Here is a 16,699-nt window from a genome sequence, read left to right as displayed (position 1 = left end):
TATTAGAAATTATAAGTGACACACACAATGTGATAGAAAAACAAAAGGTTCAGTCCTGTTGACTCATTTTTGTACTAAAAATATTGAATTAACCAATAATTTGGACTAAATAGTGTTAACAGAACAGCAAACTGTGGAAATTCAGCAATAAAAAATGTTGGATAACTTGAATTAAGCAATTTTGAGTAAAAAGTAGGCTGTAAACCATCCTTGTAAAGCACTTTTGAGCTGTTTTACTACCCCAAAGGCACTATATGAATGCATGTTGCTTTTTTGTTTCAAACAGTAACATGAATTAGTAAAAGCCAAGCTCAAGAGGTTGATTTTATCATGGTTTTTCTGCTAAATATTAGTGACAGTGCACCAATAACTCAAACAGCAAACCTCTTAAAGTAAATTATTTATAGAAATAGGTATTTAATTATCAAAACCTGTGTCCTGAGGGTTTTTTGTTTGTAAATATTTTATTTGTATAAACGATGGGTAAATTTGGGAAGCAGAAATGAAAAAACTTTCCTGACAACTTCAGATAGCCAACTCTTTCTCGCAGGTTTCAGCCCAAGCCAGATTTCTTTGTCTCTTATCTACCCTCCAAGCAATCTTTCTTTCATAACACCATGCTGACTCTAATAAATCCTATGATTTCTAAATGCCTTTACCACTTCCTTAAAATGGATTCCAGCATTTTTCCATTGGCTAATATCAAGTTAACCAGTCTGTAGCTCCATTTTCTCAAATAGGATTTGCAACATTTTAGCCCACGGGGACCATTCCAGAATTCAGGGAATTTTGGAAGATCACAGCCAATGTATCCATCATCTCTATAGCTATTTATTTCCAAACCTAGGATGTAGACCATCAGGTCCAGGGTACATGTCAGCTTTTAGTCCCATTAATTTATTCAGCACTTTTTCCTTACTAATATTAATTGTTTTAAGTTCCTCACTCTCGGTAGATCCTTGCCCCCCCCCCCCGAAGAGATACACAAAATAAGAGATACACAAAATATTTGTATAATGTCTTCCATTTCATTATTGACTTTATATCTCCTGTCTCAGCCACCGGGACCTATTGTTATTTTCATCATTCTCTTCCTTTTTTTTTTACTTAACTCGTAGAAGCTCTTACACTGTGTTTTTATCATTCTTGCTCCTTTACTCTCATATTCTGCTTTGTCCCTCTGAATCTTTTGGCCTAAAATGTTCCCAATCCTCAGAATTCTTCTTCATCTTGGTGACGTCATCAGCCTTTTTAAATCTAATTATATTCTTAACCTCTTTAGTTAGGCATAGACAGATTGTTTTTCCTGTGGAGTTTTTAATCCCTCATTTTAATGTATATCTGTTGAAAATTAAGTTTAAAAAAAACATTTGCCATTATTTTTCTACTTTCATACCTTTTAATCTGATTTGCCAAACTACCTGTGTCAACTCACCACTCATACCTTTGGAATTGGCTTTAATTAAATTTAGGCTAGTTCTAGACGCAAGTATGGTACTCTCAAAGTCAATGTGAAGTTCTATTATATCATGATCATTCGTCCCCAGAGGATTCCTTACTAAGAGATTCATTAACCGTTTCTCTTTAAAAAAGGTAACGTCGCCATAGTTACAGATGACCATAGGCTAAGAGTTTACTGTTGGTGATTTTAACCTGAGGATCACAACATCTCAGGCAAGGGGCAAGGTTTGAGAAGGCATACATGCCTTCATGAATAACCTCAACCAGTATGGGAACTGAATCCATATTGCTGGCATTACTCTGCATCCTGAACCAGCTGTCCAGCCAACTGAGCTAACCACTCAGCCCCAAAATACAGTCCTAATTATTCGACTTGCTGGTGATCCCAGTGCTCCATGAATCAAAATAGTCTTCTGTTCCATTCTGTGAGCAACGTATTCAACTATCTGATCTGTTTGATTCCACGTCAATTTGTAAGTAGCTCAGTTAGTAATCCAGGGATTTATTATCTTTGAGGCCTTGCCTATTACTTGGGCCCTGAATTCTCAAACTCCCTCAGCAGAACCTCATTCTACATATGTCGCTGATTCCTATTTGGATTCTGCTCCTCATGCTCAATGTGCTTCTTTTTTGTTTTTAACTACAAGGAGATATCTTTAACCCTGGCACCGAGCAGCTAAGACAGGCTTTGGATTCCTGACTGTGGCTACAGAGAACAGTATACATCCACCTGACTAGACTGTCATCTACCACCATCTTACTTCCTCCCATTTACATGGCTCCTGGACCACATAGTGGTGTGGTCAAAGTGCAAATTCTTCCTGCAATTTTTCTTCATTACCAAACAGGTAGCAAGTACTTCATACCTGTTGAACATAGCCAAAGATTGAGGTTCCTCCATTTCTGTATCTTGGGTCTTCATTTCAGCCTAATTCTCAGTTACATTCTCTTGTACTTAATCAAAACTACCTAAATCCAAGGGGCCTGATTGACTACGAGTTGCAGACATTGAAGAACATAGATCCTCAGTCTCTAACTGGTCTCCATCAAGTTTCACATTGCTCTGGTTCAACACATGCCCTGCCCTACCATCCCAATCTAACCTTGTGCTATATTTAATTAGGGATTTTATTCAATTGTTAATTTTGGTTATTAACAAACTAATTTATATAATTTAAGTTATTATTTAGTCAAATTTCCCAGTTTTTATCTGGAACATATAAAAATAAATGTAGATATATTATGTATAGTTGCAATAAACAATACTTTTTAGAAACAAGTCTCCTTCATTTGTATGCTTTTGTTGCAAATATATGTGAGACACCTGAGGTGGTAACCAAATTGACTGCATCTTTAATTCCTATAAAACTTTAAAAAATAATTGCAGACTCAATTTTCTCCATTATCTTAAACTTATGAGTTTTCATCTGAGGTCATGATTATGTCTTTCACAAGTCTCTCTGCAGCAATAACTCAAGGTCTTTAAGGCTGCTGTTACACAACCACTTTTAGATGATATATTCAAGATTACCGAGCACATAAAGTCTGGAAGTGCAAGATCCCAATTCCAGCCAGTTTGAATTTGCACATTATCAACAAACACCCTGGTGGAAAATTGACAAACCACCTCACGATGCAATAAATATTATGCGGAGTACAGAATAAATTCCCTAGTGTTCCACAAGGAGCACTGGTTAGGTCGCTAGAGAAGCCATAGTTAAGAAGTGGAAAAATGTAAACGTTTAATTAATGTAATAATCCAATGGTATAACTGGAAGTTGGCAAATCACACAAGTTTTTTTTGTTTCCTTTACACTGACCACAAAACAAGTTCCCTAAAGCCTGCTAGCTGCACATTTTTGCTGGTCTGTCAAATCAATGATTAACAAATTTCTGATGATGGCCAAGAAAACACGAGATAGCATTATTTCCAGTAAATTGCTGAAAATATCCATTAACTATAATATTTCAATCATTGTGTTGTTTTGCATACACACACACACACACACACAATGTACCCATGTTACAAGTTAACCCCAAACTCCAGTGCCTTCAACAAGCTGCCCACCACTCAAGCTGAGGTGCAATATCAAGCTGTATTAAGGTTTCAAACCCAGTTGGACATTTTGCAAGTTTCGGCACATAAACTCTCAAATCCAACTATGCCACCATTGGTCAGCTGACGTACCCATCCTTTCCGCACCCTGTTTTTCCACACCAATTGAGAATAAACAGATACCTGATCACAAAATCCCAGAATTCTTACAGCTTAGGAGGCAGCCGTTTTTCCAGCTCTGCTAAGAAGCAATTCACCTACCGCATTCTCCTTGTAACCCTACACATTCCCTCTTTTCATGTAATGGTCCAATTTCCTTTTGAATGTCTTGGTTGAATCTGCATACTCTCAGGCAGCGCATTTCACCCTAACCAGTGTGTGAAAACATCCTCCCCCCCTCACCTCGCATTGCTTTTGCTTATTTTGCCAATTATTTTAAATCTGTGCTGCGCCTTCTTGTTCTCGATCCTCAAAACAGTTTTTCCCGATCGACTTTATGTCGACCCCTCAGGATTTTGAACATCTCTTATCCAATCGACACAACTTTTCTCCAAGTCCCAAATCATCTAATCCATCTGTGTATCTGAAAGTTCCTCATCTCTGCAACCATTCTTGTGAAACCTTTCAGCACTCTCTCACGTTTGTCATTTTTAAATAAAAAAGTGCAGCACCCAGAACTGGACGAAATTCTCCAGCTGAAGCCAAACTAAAGTCTTATACTAATTCTACCAGCTTGCCTATGTCCTTTGAAATTTCTACAGTATCCCCTTTCAGAATTCACAATGCTTCCAAGTTTTGTACCATGTGCAAACTTTGGAAGTGCGCCTGTGGTCGAGATCATTAACATACATCAGGAAATGCAAAGGGTCCCAAAACTGATTCCTGGGGAACTTCCCTACAGAATAACCACTTCCCTCCATGAACCACTCCTTTACCAATTGGATGATTCTTGACTGCCAGAAGTGGCATTTTTCCTTCGTGTGTAATAATTTTTATAACTATTATTTAGGAACTTTCAAGCTGTTATTGGATAGGCACACGGAGCACACCAGAATGATAGGGAGTGGGATAGCTTGATCTTGATTTCGGACAAAGCTTGGCACAACATCGAGGGCCGAAGGGCCTGTACTGTGCTGTTGTATAAAAGTGTTCTATGATTTGTTTTAGTGTCCTGAGACTCTGCCCCAGGATTGCGCTAGTGGGGGTTCTGGAGATTAGCCTCTGACTCCCAGAGGCTCCAGGGTGGCTCTGGACGGTTGACATTCCCCTCCAGTTGTGTGCCGGATGTACTGACCAGTGAGAATTCGGCCCCGGGCCATGTTATCCTGAAAGGGACGTCGTCGCTTAACACAGGGGCTGTCCTGCTCCAGCTCAGCTTCACAGCAGCATAGACCACCAGCAGCGCAGGCACGGCCGGCAACCCTTTACACAACATCCTGACAACAGCAACCGGCGCGCTCGCCGCCGCTTTCAGGCGCTGACAGCTGCGGAGACTCGGGGGCCGGCGGCCCGGAGCCGGTTGCACTGAACCAGCTTCATCACACTCGGCATCCGCTCCATCTGCCACGTCTACTTCCGGTGGGTTGCAGCGGTACAACTTCCGGGGTCAGGCATCCTGGACCAATGGCATTGCGGGTAGAGCTGGGGAGTGAGTGCTGGTGTCACTCACAGAGTCGACAGCCCAGAAACACTCAGCTCAGCAAATCAATGTTCCTCCCTTTTTGTTTTCCTAAAGAACCTTTTATTGATGTTTTGTTTGCACTTCAGTCCCACGCTCCTGATCTACGGACACCCGGTGCGGAGAGGGGAGGGTCGGGATGGCGACCTCCTCGTGAACCTGCTCCTGGGCCTGGCGAAATGCGCCATTTACCGGTCCAGGCAGCGGGCGATCGAGGGGGCCGTCCATCCTGACTGTCTTCCCCTCTACCGCGGCTACATTCGTGGCCGGGTGTCCCTGGAGAGGGAGCATGCGGTGTCCACGGGCGCGGTTGACGCCTTCCGCGCCCGTTGGGCACCGCAGGGGTTGGGGTGCGTTATTGACCCTGACAATCACATTTTAATTTGATGTTTTTAAGTTTCCGTTGTACTTTGATTTCTGTTCGGGCTGTTCCCCCTCCTTTTGGGGAGCTGCCCCTTTTACTTTGTCCTGACTTAATCTGAGTTTGTTTATTTGGTTTGACCTAAAAAGAGGGCAAATCAATGTTTCACTAGAACCTCCTCCCCATCTAACCCCATCAATACAGACATCTATTCCTTATTCATCTCAGATACTCAACAAGTTTTCACTTTAATCCATAAGTGCTGTTGCAATGTTGGTTACAGAACATGTCTGTTTTAAGGAAGTCTTTGGAGTGTTCTGCATGTCAGTGACAAGTCTTTATTAATCACTTGTAACTGTGTACACAGAATGGAAGAGGGCGATGTTTCATAGAATCCCTACAGTGCAGATGGAGGCCATTCAGCCCATTGAGTGCACCAACTCCCTGACAGAGTATGTTACCCAGGTCCTCTCCCTCGCCCTATCCCCGTAATCCCACGCATTTACCCCGCTAATCCACACAATCTAAGGGACAATTTAGCATGGCCCATCCACCTAATCTGCACATCTTTGAACTGCCGGCAACAATGCAACCCTCACCGATGAGCTCAACGCATTCTATGCCCATCTTGAGCAAGAGGTCAGCGAGAGCATGCCTTCCACCTCAGAAGCCTCAGCCTTCTCCAAAGTAAGTCCACGAAAAGTGACTTGCCCGGATGGGGTACCTGGATGAGCACTCAGATCCTGCACGGATCAGCTGGCGGGGGTATTCGCAGACATCTTTAACCTCTCTTTACACCAATCTGAGGTCCCTATCTGCTTCAAGAAGACCACCATCATCCCTGTACCAAAGAAAAGCCAGGCAGCACACCTTAATGACTATTAAGGGCGGCATGATAGCCCAGTGGTTAGCACTGCTGCTTCACAGCTCCAGGGACCTGGGTTCAAATCCCGGCTCGGGTCTCTGTCTGTGTGGAGTTTGCACATTCTCCCTGTGTCTGCGTGTGTTTCCTTCGGGTGCTCCGGTTTCCTCCCACAGTCCAAAGATGTGTGGGCTAGGTTGATTGGCCATTCTAAATTGCCCCTTAAGTGTCCTCGGATGCATAGGTTAGAGGGATTAGTGGGTAAATATGTAGGGATATGGGGATAGGGCCTAGGTGGGATTGTGGTTGGTGCAGACTCGATGGGCCGAATGGCCTCTTTCTGCACTCTATGATCACCTGGTGGCTCTGACATCCATCATTATGAAGTGCTTCGAAAGGTTGGTCATGGCACGAATCAATTCTGGCCTCCAAGATTGCTTGGAACCACTATAGTCCGCCTTTTGCCGCAACAGGCCCTATATTCAATCTTGGGACACCTGGATAACTAAGACACCTATGTCAGACTCCAATTTATTGACTACAGCTCAACGTTCAACACCATTATTCCAACAAAACTCATCTCCAAACACCGTGACTTAGGGCTTGGCTCCTCTGTCTGCAACTGGATCCTAGACTTCCTAACCCACAGATCACAATCACTAAGGATAGGCAACAACACCTCCTCCACGATCATCCTCAACACCGGTGCCCCATATGGCTGTGTCCTCTGCCCCTTATACACCTATGACTGTGTGGCCAAATTCCCCTCAAACTTGATTTTCAAGTTTACTGATGACACCACCGTAGTGGGCCAGATCTCAAACAATAATGAGATGGAGTACAGGAAAGAGATAGAGAATCTGATGAACCGGTGTGAAGACAATCACTCAGTGTCAGCAAAACAAAGGAAATAGTCACTGACTTCAGAAAGCATAGTGGTGGATATGCCCCTGTCTACATCAACAGGCATGAAGTGGAAAGGGTTGAGAGCTTCAAGTTTCTAGGTGTCCAGATCACCAACAACCTGTCCTGGTCCCTTCACATCGATGCTATAGTTAAGAAAGCCCACCAACATCTCTACTTTCTCAGGAGGCTAAGGAAATTTTGCATGTCCGCAACAACTTTCACCAACGTTTACAGATGCACATAGGAAGCATTCTTTCTGATTGTATTGTGGAAGTTAAAATGTTCAGATTGAAGTTGCATAGTTTGGAGGTTAAATTGTGTGGAAGTTAAAGTGTTCAAATTAAAGTTTCATGCCTTCTCTGTACAATGATGGAAAATGTTTATCAGTTTACAGACCTTCAAAAGGGGTCAGTGTCTGCTACTCAGCATGAACAGGCTAATCTTCATCTGCATAGGCTCCATATCATTCTGTTTTTCGGCCTTCACCGGAGGGTGAGCAAGACTAGATTTTTCCATAACAAATCCAAACCCAAGATATGGGGATATGTTATGCAAATGAAGCATTAGCAGAGGTCAGTTTTCATTTGAATGAGAAAGGGCGAAAAGCCAGGATTTAATTGGTGATATGTATGCAAATGAAGGATTAGAAAAATTGCTTCTTTCTGATTTGCTGTGTTATTGCCAAGTTGTTTGTTTGTAACTTCAGAAACACTTGCAGGACAACCGTAAACTGGGTTCTCCTTGTTCACAAGTCATTAGAGGTCTCGTATCGGATTATGCATGATGTTTAGCGCTGTTTGTACTCAAGTCGATTAAGATTGCCTAAGGTTGCTGGTATTCAGGATCTCTGACAGCTTCACAGCTTGATATGGCTCCTGCCCTGTCCAAGACCGTAAGAAACTACGAAGGGTTGTAAACGAAGCCCAGTCCATCACACAAACCAGCGTCCCATCCATTGACTCTGGCTGTACTTCCTGCTGCCTCGGAAAAGCAGCCAGCATAATCAAGGACCCAATGCAACCCGGACATACTCTCTTCCACCTTCTTCCATCGGAAAAAAAATACTAAAGTCTGACATCATGTACCAACCAACTCAAGAACAGCTTCTTCCCTGCTGCCATCAGACTTTTGAATGGACCTACCTCGTATTAAGTTGATCTTTTTCTACACCCTAGCTATGAATGTAACACAACATTCAGCACCTTCCCCTTTCCTTCTCTATGTACGGTGTGCTTTGTTTGTACAGCATGCAAGAAACAATACTTTTCACTGTATACTAATACATGTGACAATAATAAATCAAATCAGTGGGAGAAAACTGGAGCATGTGAAGGAAACCCACGTAGACATGGGGAGAACATCAAATTCCACAGGCCAGAATTGAACCCCGGTCCCTGGAGCTGTGAGGCAGCAGTGCTAACCACTCTGCCACCGTGCCACCCTCAAGATGGCACTTGATCAACGATCTTCCCATCTTCAGAGTGATTACTCAAATCACCAAGGTGGCCCTTCCCAGTGCCAAACAATGTCTCAGGTTAGCCCTGGAACATGAATCCTACAACTTATCAAAAGGACTGTCCCAGGCAAAATCCAAATATCTCTAAGCTCATCCTGAAGGAGCAGAACACTGATACCCTTGCACCATAAGAAACCCATGTCTCCAACAACCAATGGGCCAACTGCTATCGTAACCATGGATACAACCTCATGATTAGTCACTACCACCCAAGATATGGCTTGACAATATAACTAAAAACACCATTACAGAGCTCGCATCCTCCTTTCAACTGAAGAAGAAACCACAGCTACCAGGATAAGGGGGCTGCACATCACTAATATAGATAAAACCCCTAGCTCAAAATGACTGAACCTGCACTCCCAAGTACATCAATCCCAGCTGTACATGTTGGTAATTTTAATAGTCACCACACTGTGTGGGGTTATGAGACAAATAGCAAAGCGCTAACACACTGGATGTCTGTGGAAGACCTACAACTGGATTTCAATCCTGAAAAATGAGCAACTTTCCACTCTGCCCATTGGCTAGGAGGGTACAACCTGGACTACCCCCCATGTCCTACTCTCCTCCTGATGTTCCTGACAGTCCAATTTACCCCCCCATGATGTCCGACTGCCCTCCCATATCTGATTTCTCCTCCCAAAGTCTGTCTCTCCTCCTCCCGATGTGTGACTCCACTCCTCAATGCGCGACACCAACCCCTCCAAAGTCTGACCCTCACCTCGCCCCATGTCTGACTTTCCCACCCCCACTTCCCATTCTCTCACCTTCTCCCTGGTCTGTTATTTTCACTGTGACGTTTCAAATCACCTGCTTTAGAGCAGCGAGTGTTGTTAAAAAAAGGGTTGCGTGTCCTCCTTCGCTCTGATCCTTTTACACTTCGCCTATGGAATCAGGGACACGCTTCGCTGCTTGAGTCTCACTGGCCTGAGGTCAGGAAGGTCAGGCAAGATAGGCATTTCAGCATTTTATCATAGCCAAGTCTGTATGGAGTGGCAATCTGCCACTGATTGCCATCCGGGAAGTTCCAGCCCAATATGCTGGCCTGACCATTTTGATGTAAAATTATAGTAGTTCCTCTATACAGCTATACAAAGCAGAAAAAATATATAAACTATACAGTAAGGGGTGTGGGTAAGGAGCGAGCTCCATGTCTAAGTCTTAATACGACTCTGCTCAACCCAATACTCACTCTACCTCTGGGTCATGTGCCTTCTTACACCAATGTGTGGGTGCTCCCATACTCTGTTCCACATTAACTCTGTAAATACCAGACCCTTATACCATATCTCCCCAAAGTATTTATCCCATGCATATAGAGTTACATTTGTTTACTTCGAGCCTTACATTGTTTTAAGACTCATTAATTTATCTTCTCGTTACAAACTCAATGTTATTCCAACGTTATTGCTGTATTAGTTTTAACATTAACAACATTCTCACTACCTGTTGGGTCCATTCATTCATTTGAATAGGCGAGGGGACAGCACTGATGCGAGTTTTCTTTTATTGAACAGAACTTAAAGAAATTATTAACATGACAGAAGCGAAAAGAGAAAGAAAAGCGAACTTGGAGTCTGTCTTTTACTGCCAGCTCCTGGACTGAACTTGAACGCACTGAACGCATCTTGAAAACAAAACTGAAAAAAAACACACTAAAATCCAAACTATATTTCAACCATTATCTCGTTATTGAAAATGTTTTTCGCAGGCTGTCTCCGACTTAGAAAAACAATTTTGCAGCTGCTGTTATACTGTTGTTTGTCTGTATTGTGTACCCTTCAGGAATGCAGTCAATTTTTAGCTAACCTTTAGACTTCTGATTCTACATGTAGTCAAGTTAGCAGGGTTAGTTGCATAGGCAGAAATATTTAAAAATGAAGTCTTTGCATAGACTGAAGTAAACAGGGCTAAGCATACATAGGATACGCCACCCTCCGTCTTCAAGTCTATGAGGTTAGAGGTTCACGCAGTCTGGAGGCCATATACCCCACATCTCATTCGCTGTCCTGTTGGAAGATGGCAGGCTCTGTTGGTTCTGGTACTTGCTATTGGCTTGGAGGTTGGACAGGTATTTATCTAGACTTTCACGCTTTTCTTTCAGTGTTTAATATTGACCCATGCCTGGTCAGTTTGGCCCTTGGGTTGATCCATGGTTGCTGTTACTTTTGATTGTTTCTTGCGGGGGGGACGGGATGGACAAGGTATTCGCCTCATTGGTGCTGCTTTTTCTTCTTTCTCCATGTGCGCTGTCTTGAAGCCTCAAGGCTGAGGAAGAACATTCTTGTGGCGAGAAGAATGTTTAGTGGCATGCTCACCTCAGCATTTTGTTATCAATGGTGTGAGACTGGTATCAGGTTCTGGTATCCCTTGTGTTTATAGCATGTTGGCAGGAATTTGCTGTGTACGCACAGTGGTTGCCATGTCAACCAGTTGTACCAGAAGATAGAGGCTTCTCAACTGCTGATCATTCTCTGGTACTACTTCCACCAGAGGTGCAATGGTAATTTAGTGAGCGGTAGGTTGGTCTGACCACTAGGGACTTTTAGGAACTTGCCACAATAATGGACAAACCTGCGGTGCAAAGAGAGAAGTGGGAACGAAGGTGAGCTCCAAATCTAAGTACAGTTTAGTATTTGAGCGCACAGGACCGTGTTGTTTTGGCTGAGTAATTAGGAACGGTGGTAGTCTTGACATCCTCCACCATCTGGAGGAGATCCGGGGGATAGAGGCATCCCTGCCCAGTAGACGGAAAGGCCGGTTATGGACAATGTACATCAGTTCAAAGATCTGTTTGCTGCCATACGTTGTATCTGCAGTTTTTCAGTTTTTCCTTGGCAGTGTGTAATTCCTGTGTGTTATCTTTCATGCTCAATTGCGTTTCTGCCAATTGTTTGTGAAAGACCTCACACCCTTTAGTGAGAACTCCCAGCTTCATTTGTTATTCTGTGTTCTTATAATGTTTTTTCAAGGTTCCTTCCAAATGTGCAACTTTTTTCTTCAGAACTGAGCCTCATTCTTGTATCTCTTGGCTTCCTCCTGGAATAGTGAACACTCCCGAGTCCTCTCTGAAAGCTGGTAACTTTGTTTTGTCTCACTTCATAATGTTCTTGAGGGACAAACTTGGACCTGAGGGATCCTTGTAGCCTGCGAAGGTCCATCAGCAGATTTTCCTTTACATTACAAAGCTCAAGTCCTTCACCTTGAGTTTTCTTGCATTTTAGCAGAGTTTCATTGAGTCTGTTCTGCCATTCTGCTGTTCAAGGTATTTTTTTTTCAGCCTTGTTGCTGAAGAGTCTTGTTGAATCTGATCCTGAAGGACAATTAGCTGTTCCTTCAACTATTTATTTTCTTGTTCAGCAGTTTTTTTCTCACTCTACAAATCTAACACAGCTCTTTCTGAAGCAGCAGTCCAATGTTATCTGCAATTGCTTGTGTTTTTCCAGGGACATGTATTGGCTTGTCAAAGAATTGGCAATGAGCCCTGTTGGTGTCTTTCTTGCCTTCTGTTGTGCCTGGCTGTATTTCAGGTTGAGTTCTTTCAACAAATGTTCTCTGATTGCACTTCTGCTTTTTCTTGATCTGCCTGGCACAGATCTTGTTCCTTGTCACCATCAGCTTCTGGTAGAGTTCTGGAAATGCGTCCACATCTTCAAAAAGGAAATCATTTGGGGCTTCTACCTTGGGCTTCCCAGGGGCTTCTGTGTTTCTTGTGTGGTTTGTTTGGATGCTGCCTTTTGTCTTTTTCATCATGTTACTGAGGGTTTTCGATGCCTCTTTTTAAGCTCCCTATGCTCCTCCACTCGAAGATTGTGGATTCATCAGTGCACTGCATCATGATTATGTTGTCAGCAAGTTCACCAAATGAAGATGAAAAGGTATTTAGCTGGACTTCTTCTGATTTCTTACTGAGACCTGATATTCTCCAGTTGTTTAAAAATTCCATGCTCCAGGACACCCAATTTTTCATTAGATTTGGCCCTGGGCTGAATCCAAATTTACCTGATAAGTTGCATTTATGATCCATGGTCATTTTTTTCTTCTCCAATCACAGCTGTTAAGAATGTCTGTGCAGGAACTGTTTCTTCTCTCTTAAAAATGGCTTGCTGCCGCCATATTTTATCCTCTGATCTTCCGGCACTTTTTGTTGGGTTCTGTGGGCTCCCGCTGCAATCGTGGGATGTTTCTTTTTAAACTTATCAGCTGTTTGACTCTGCAAAAAAGAAAATTTAAACTAATAATGTTTGCCAGCAATTTGCTTCTCTGAGCTTTGGAGATTGATAGTAAGGTGATGTTTGCTCTGTCTTTTAAAAATTTTTTTCCCAATGGAGTTTCTGTTAGCTCTCCGGATTTCAAGGTAGTGTTGTCGGACTCTTCAGAGACAAAGGGGAATTTCTACGCTTCCTGGTTTTGGTGGCTGAATACTATTTTAACAATGGTTTGTGTGGGTCCATCGACTTCTTTCGTTCAGCGGTTTACTATCGTTAGTGAAGCATTCAAAGTCAACACAGGCTTGATGTTCCTTACAGGCCGAGTAATTTAATTATTAATTTTTATTTCTGAACTCAGGAATCATGAGTTTGGAATTAGGAATCATGATTAGCAATGGGTTTCGTTCAGAAAAAATGCACGATGGAATTACTGAAAAGGGTCTCTCAGGACTAGCTGCAGTCTGGAAGTTAAAGTTTAGCTCACCCTTGCTGACTATGGACTCTATGCACTGAAGCTGGTCTTCCAAGGGAGATTCTCTTCTGCTGCAGTAAAACTTCTGCCTTCAGCTTCTAGGCTCTTCTGCCAGTGCACTGCCCAGCAGTTTCCTTCATCACCGGGGGCTATAATCTCTTCTGAGCCCTCGACATAGTGCTCTCAATGGGCTTCTGTTTTTGGGAAACCAGTAGTGATTCCCACCATCTTGAAGAGAAAGAGAGGTTTTTAATTAATGGGATGAAGGGTTATGGGGAGCAGGTAGGAAGGTGGAGATGAGATCGGCCATGATCATAATGATTGGCAGAACAGGCTCGAGCGGCTGAATTGCCTTATCCTGCTCCTAATTCTTATGTTCCAGCTCACACCCATCACTCCCCTGCTTGCTGACCTACACTGACTTGCATTTAACAGTGTCTCAATTTTGAAATCCTCATCCTTGTTTTCGAATTCCACTATGGCCTGGCTCCTCCCTCCTCCTATAATCTCCTCCAGCCCTCCTACCTTCACAATATCTCTGCTTCTAATCAGCTGTCTGAACCCTAACCTCTGAAATTCCCTCCACAAACATGTCTTTCTTTCCTCCTGTTAGATACTCCTTAAAACTTACCTATAAGCCTTTAATAATCTGCCCCAATATCTTATGGGTCTTGATGTCATATTTTGATTTGCAATACCTCAGAAGTGCCTTGGGGAATTGTATTATATTCAAGGCACTGTATAAACACATTGTTGAATTAAACCTTCTTTGAATTGAACCTGAGCAGTTGCAAATTGACTGTCACAGGTTGCCAATTTTTTCCTTTATTCATGTTAAGGTCTGAGATTTAAGCTTTGGAAAGGACAAGTAGTCCTAAAAAGTATTTTTAGTGTAAGCAATGAAATTAATTGGCTCCTTCTTACTTACTTTTGCTGGTCCATTGGAAAACCAAAGGATGATATAAATCCTGAAATAGTGAAGTTTGTGGTCTGGGTATAGAGCATCCACAAAGCAGAGCTTAGGATAATGATATTCTTAAAATGTAAAAGTATCCCTGTAGCTTCCCCAGTTGGGATTGTTCATTTTTTTCTTTATATGTGGGAGAACATAAAATTAGTACTTTCAAAACCTAAATTTATTCTTCATGATCTTTTAGGGCTTACAAGATGTAAAAATATAAAATGTGACAAAATCCATTAGGAACACTTAGAGAAGGAGCAATTGATGTTTGCGAGGCTACTTCTCAGTAACTATTTTGTAAAGTTTATTTGTGTCACAAGTAGGCTTGCATTAACACTGCAATGAAGTTACGTGAAAATCCCCTCGTCGCCACACTCCGGTGCCTGTTTGGGTACACTGAGGGAGAATTTAGCATGGCCAATGCACCTAATCAACACGTCTTTCAGAGGGGAAACTGGAGCACCTGGACGAAACCCACACAAACCCAGGGAGAACGTATAGACTCCACACAGACAGTACCAAGCCAGGAATTGAACTCTGGTCCCTAGCACTGTGAGGCAGCAGTGCTAATCACTGTACCACCATGCCATCCATAACTATGGGTTATAATTTTCCATTCAAAAATTTCAATAGACTCAAAATTATAAGCTCAATGCAATTATACTTCTAATGATATTTTCCACCCCCGTCGTCAAATCCACCCGACGTGAATGGGAATGGAAAATCCAGGCCTATTTTAGTTTCTCTGCCATTTTCTTTTTCTAATTATAAATTCTCCCAACTTGCTTGTAATGGTCACACATGGGTAGGTGTAGAGATAGTATATAGAACCAAAATCTGTTGGCATAATAAAAGTAGATGGAGAGAATGCTAGGTTGCTGAGGAAAGCTAGAGTGGAGACAGCAGGAGCTCTGACCAGAATCTTTCAATCCTGTTGGACATGGGAATAATTTTCACAGAACCCCTACAGCACAGAAAGAGGCCATTCGGCCCATCAAGTCTGCACTGACCACAATCCCACCCAGGCCCTACCCCCACATCCCTACATATCCCTAATCCGTCTTACCTACGCATCTTAGGACACTAAGGGACAGTTTTAGCATGGCCAATCAACCTAATCTGCACACCTTTGGACTGTGGGAGGAAACCGGAGCACCCGGAGGAAATCCACGCAGACACGAGGAGAATGTGCAAACTCCACACAGTGACCTGAGCCAGGAATCGAACCCAGGTCCCTGAAGCTGTGAAGCAATTATTCTTTCAATAATGCTGAAAAAATGGGGAATTTCAAATGTTACTGCACTTTTATAAAGAGATATAGCTTGGAACCAATGCTATATCAGTGGTGGTAAAACTACGACAAACCAGTTAAAAACAAAATTATTTGGAGAAGCACAGAGTAAGAGTGAGCTAGCATGGATTTGTTAAAGGCAAATCATGCCCGACCTACCTGATTGGTGAAATAACAGAGGATTGATCAAGGTGAGCAGAGGGACCTGAAGCTGCATAGGCGCATTGTCACAAATCCTTGAAGGTGGCAGGGCAAATTGATAAAGCAACTAAGAAACCTTATGGGCCCTTTAGCTTGCTAAATAGGCCGTGGGGACAAAAACAAGGGAGTTATACAAAATCTTCACAGATCAGTGGTCTGTCCTCAGCTGGAGTGCTGGGAAGATTTCTGGGCATCACACTTTTGGGATGATGTTAAGGCCTTGGAGACAGTACAGAGAATGTTTAATAGGCTGATTCCAGGAATCAGGATGGTAGTTATGTGCAGAGATTGGAGAAGTTGGGATTGATAAAGTTAAGCAGAACTCCAATAGAGGCTTCACAATTGTGAATCATAGTGGTGCCTTAGAGCAATCCAGATTTTTGAAGTAATTTTCAGTGCAGGCCAGAAGTCTTGACTAGCTTCTATTATAGCCTAAAACTAACTAAAAGTTATGAAGAATTTTGAGAGATGAAAGAGAAGGGGTTGCTTTGGCTGTTGGGTTGGCAACCCCAGGTCATAGATTTAAAATAATTGGCAAAGAACTGGATGAGAAATTGTTTCAAATAAGAGGGTTATCATGATCTGATTCACACTATCTGAAAGCTTGGGGATTCAAATTCCATAGGAACTTTCAAAAGTCAATTGGACATGCATTTGAAGAGAACTAATTTTCAGGGTTATGGGGGAAAAAACTGGAGTTTAGGACTAAATTAGACAGTT

The 16,699-nt window shown here is 42.6% G+C and overlaps 1 protein-coding gene across 4 annotated transcripts in view; it reads right to left on the bottom strand.

Moving 5' to 3' along the window:
- erlec1 (endoplasmic reticulum lectin 1) overlaps window positions 1–5,091 on the bottom strand; it is a 29,001-nt gene extending 23,910 nt beyond the window's left edge. For 2 of the 4 annotated variants that reach the window (XR_013499649.1, XM_078229849.1), the window contains exon 1: window positions 4,812–5,091. Coding sequence is in view for 2 of the 4 variants with exons in the window: in XM_078229849.1 (XP_078085975.1) it covers window positions 4,812–4,952 (141 nt within the window). In the remaining 2 variants the exon portion in view is untranslated. The remainder of the gene's footprint in view (window positions 1–4,811) is intronic. The other 2 variants (XR_013499650.1, XM_078229850.1) reach the window with 1 other exon arrangement.
- Between the last annotated feature and the right edge of the window lie 11,608 nt (window positions 5,092–16,699).

Source organism: Mustelus asterias, chromosome 15, assembly GCF_964213995.1.
Source record: "Mustelus asterias chromosome 15, sMusAst1.hap1.1, whole genome shotgun sequence".
Lineage (NCBI taxonomy): Eukaryota > Metazoa > Chordata > Chondrichthyes > Carcharhiniformes > Triakidae > Mustelus > Mustelus asterias.
This window is presented reverse-complemented; position numbering and strand designations above follow the sequence as displayed.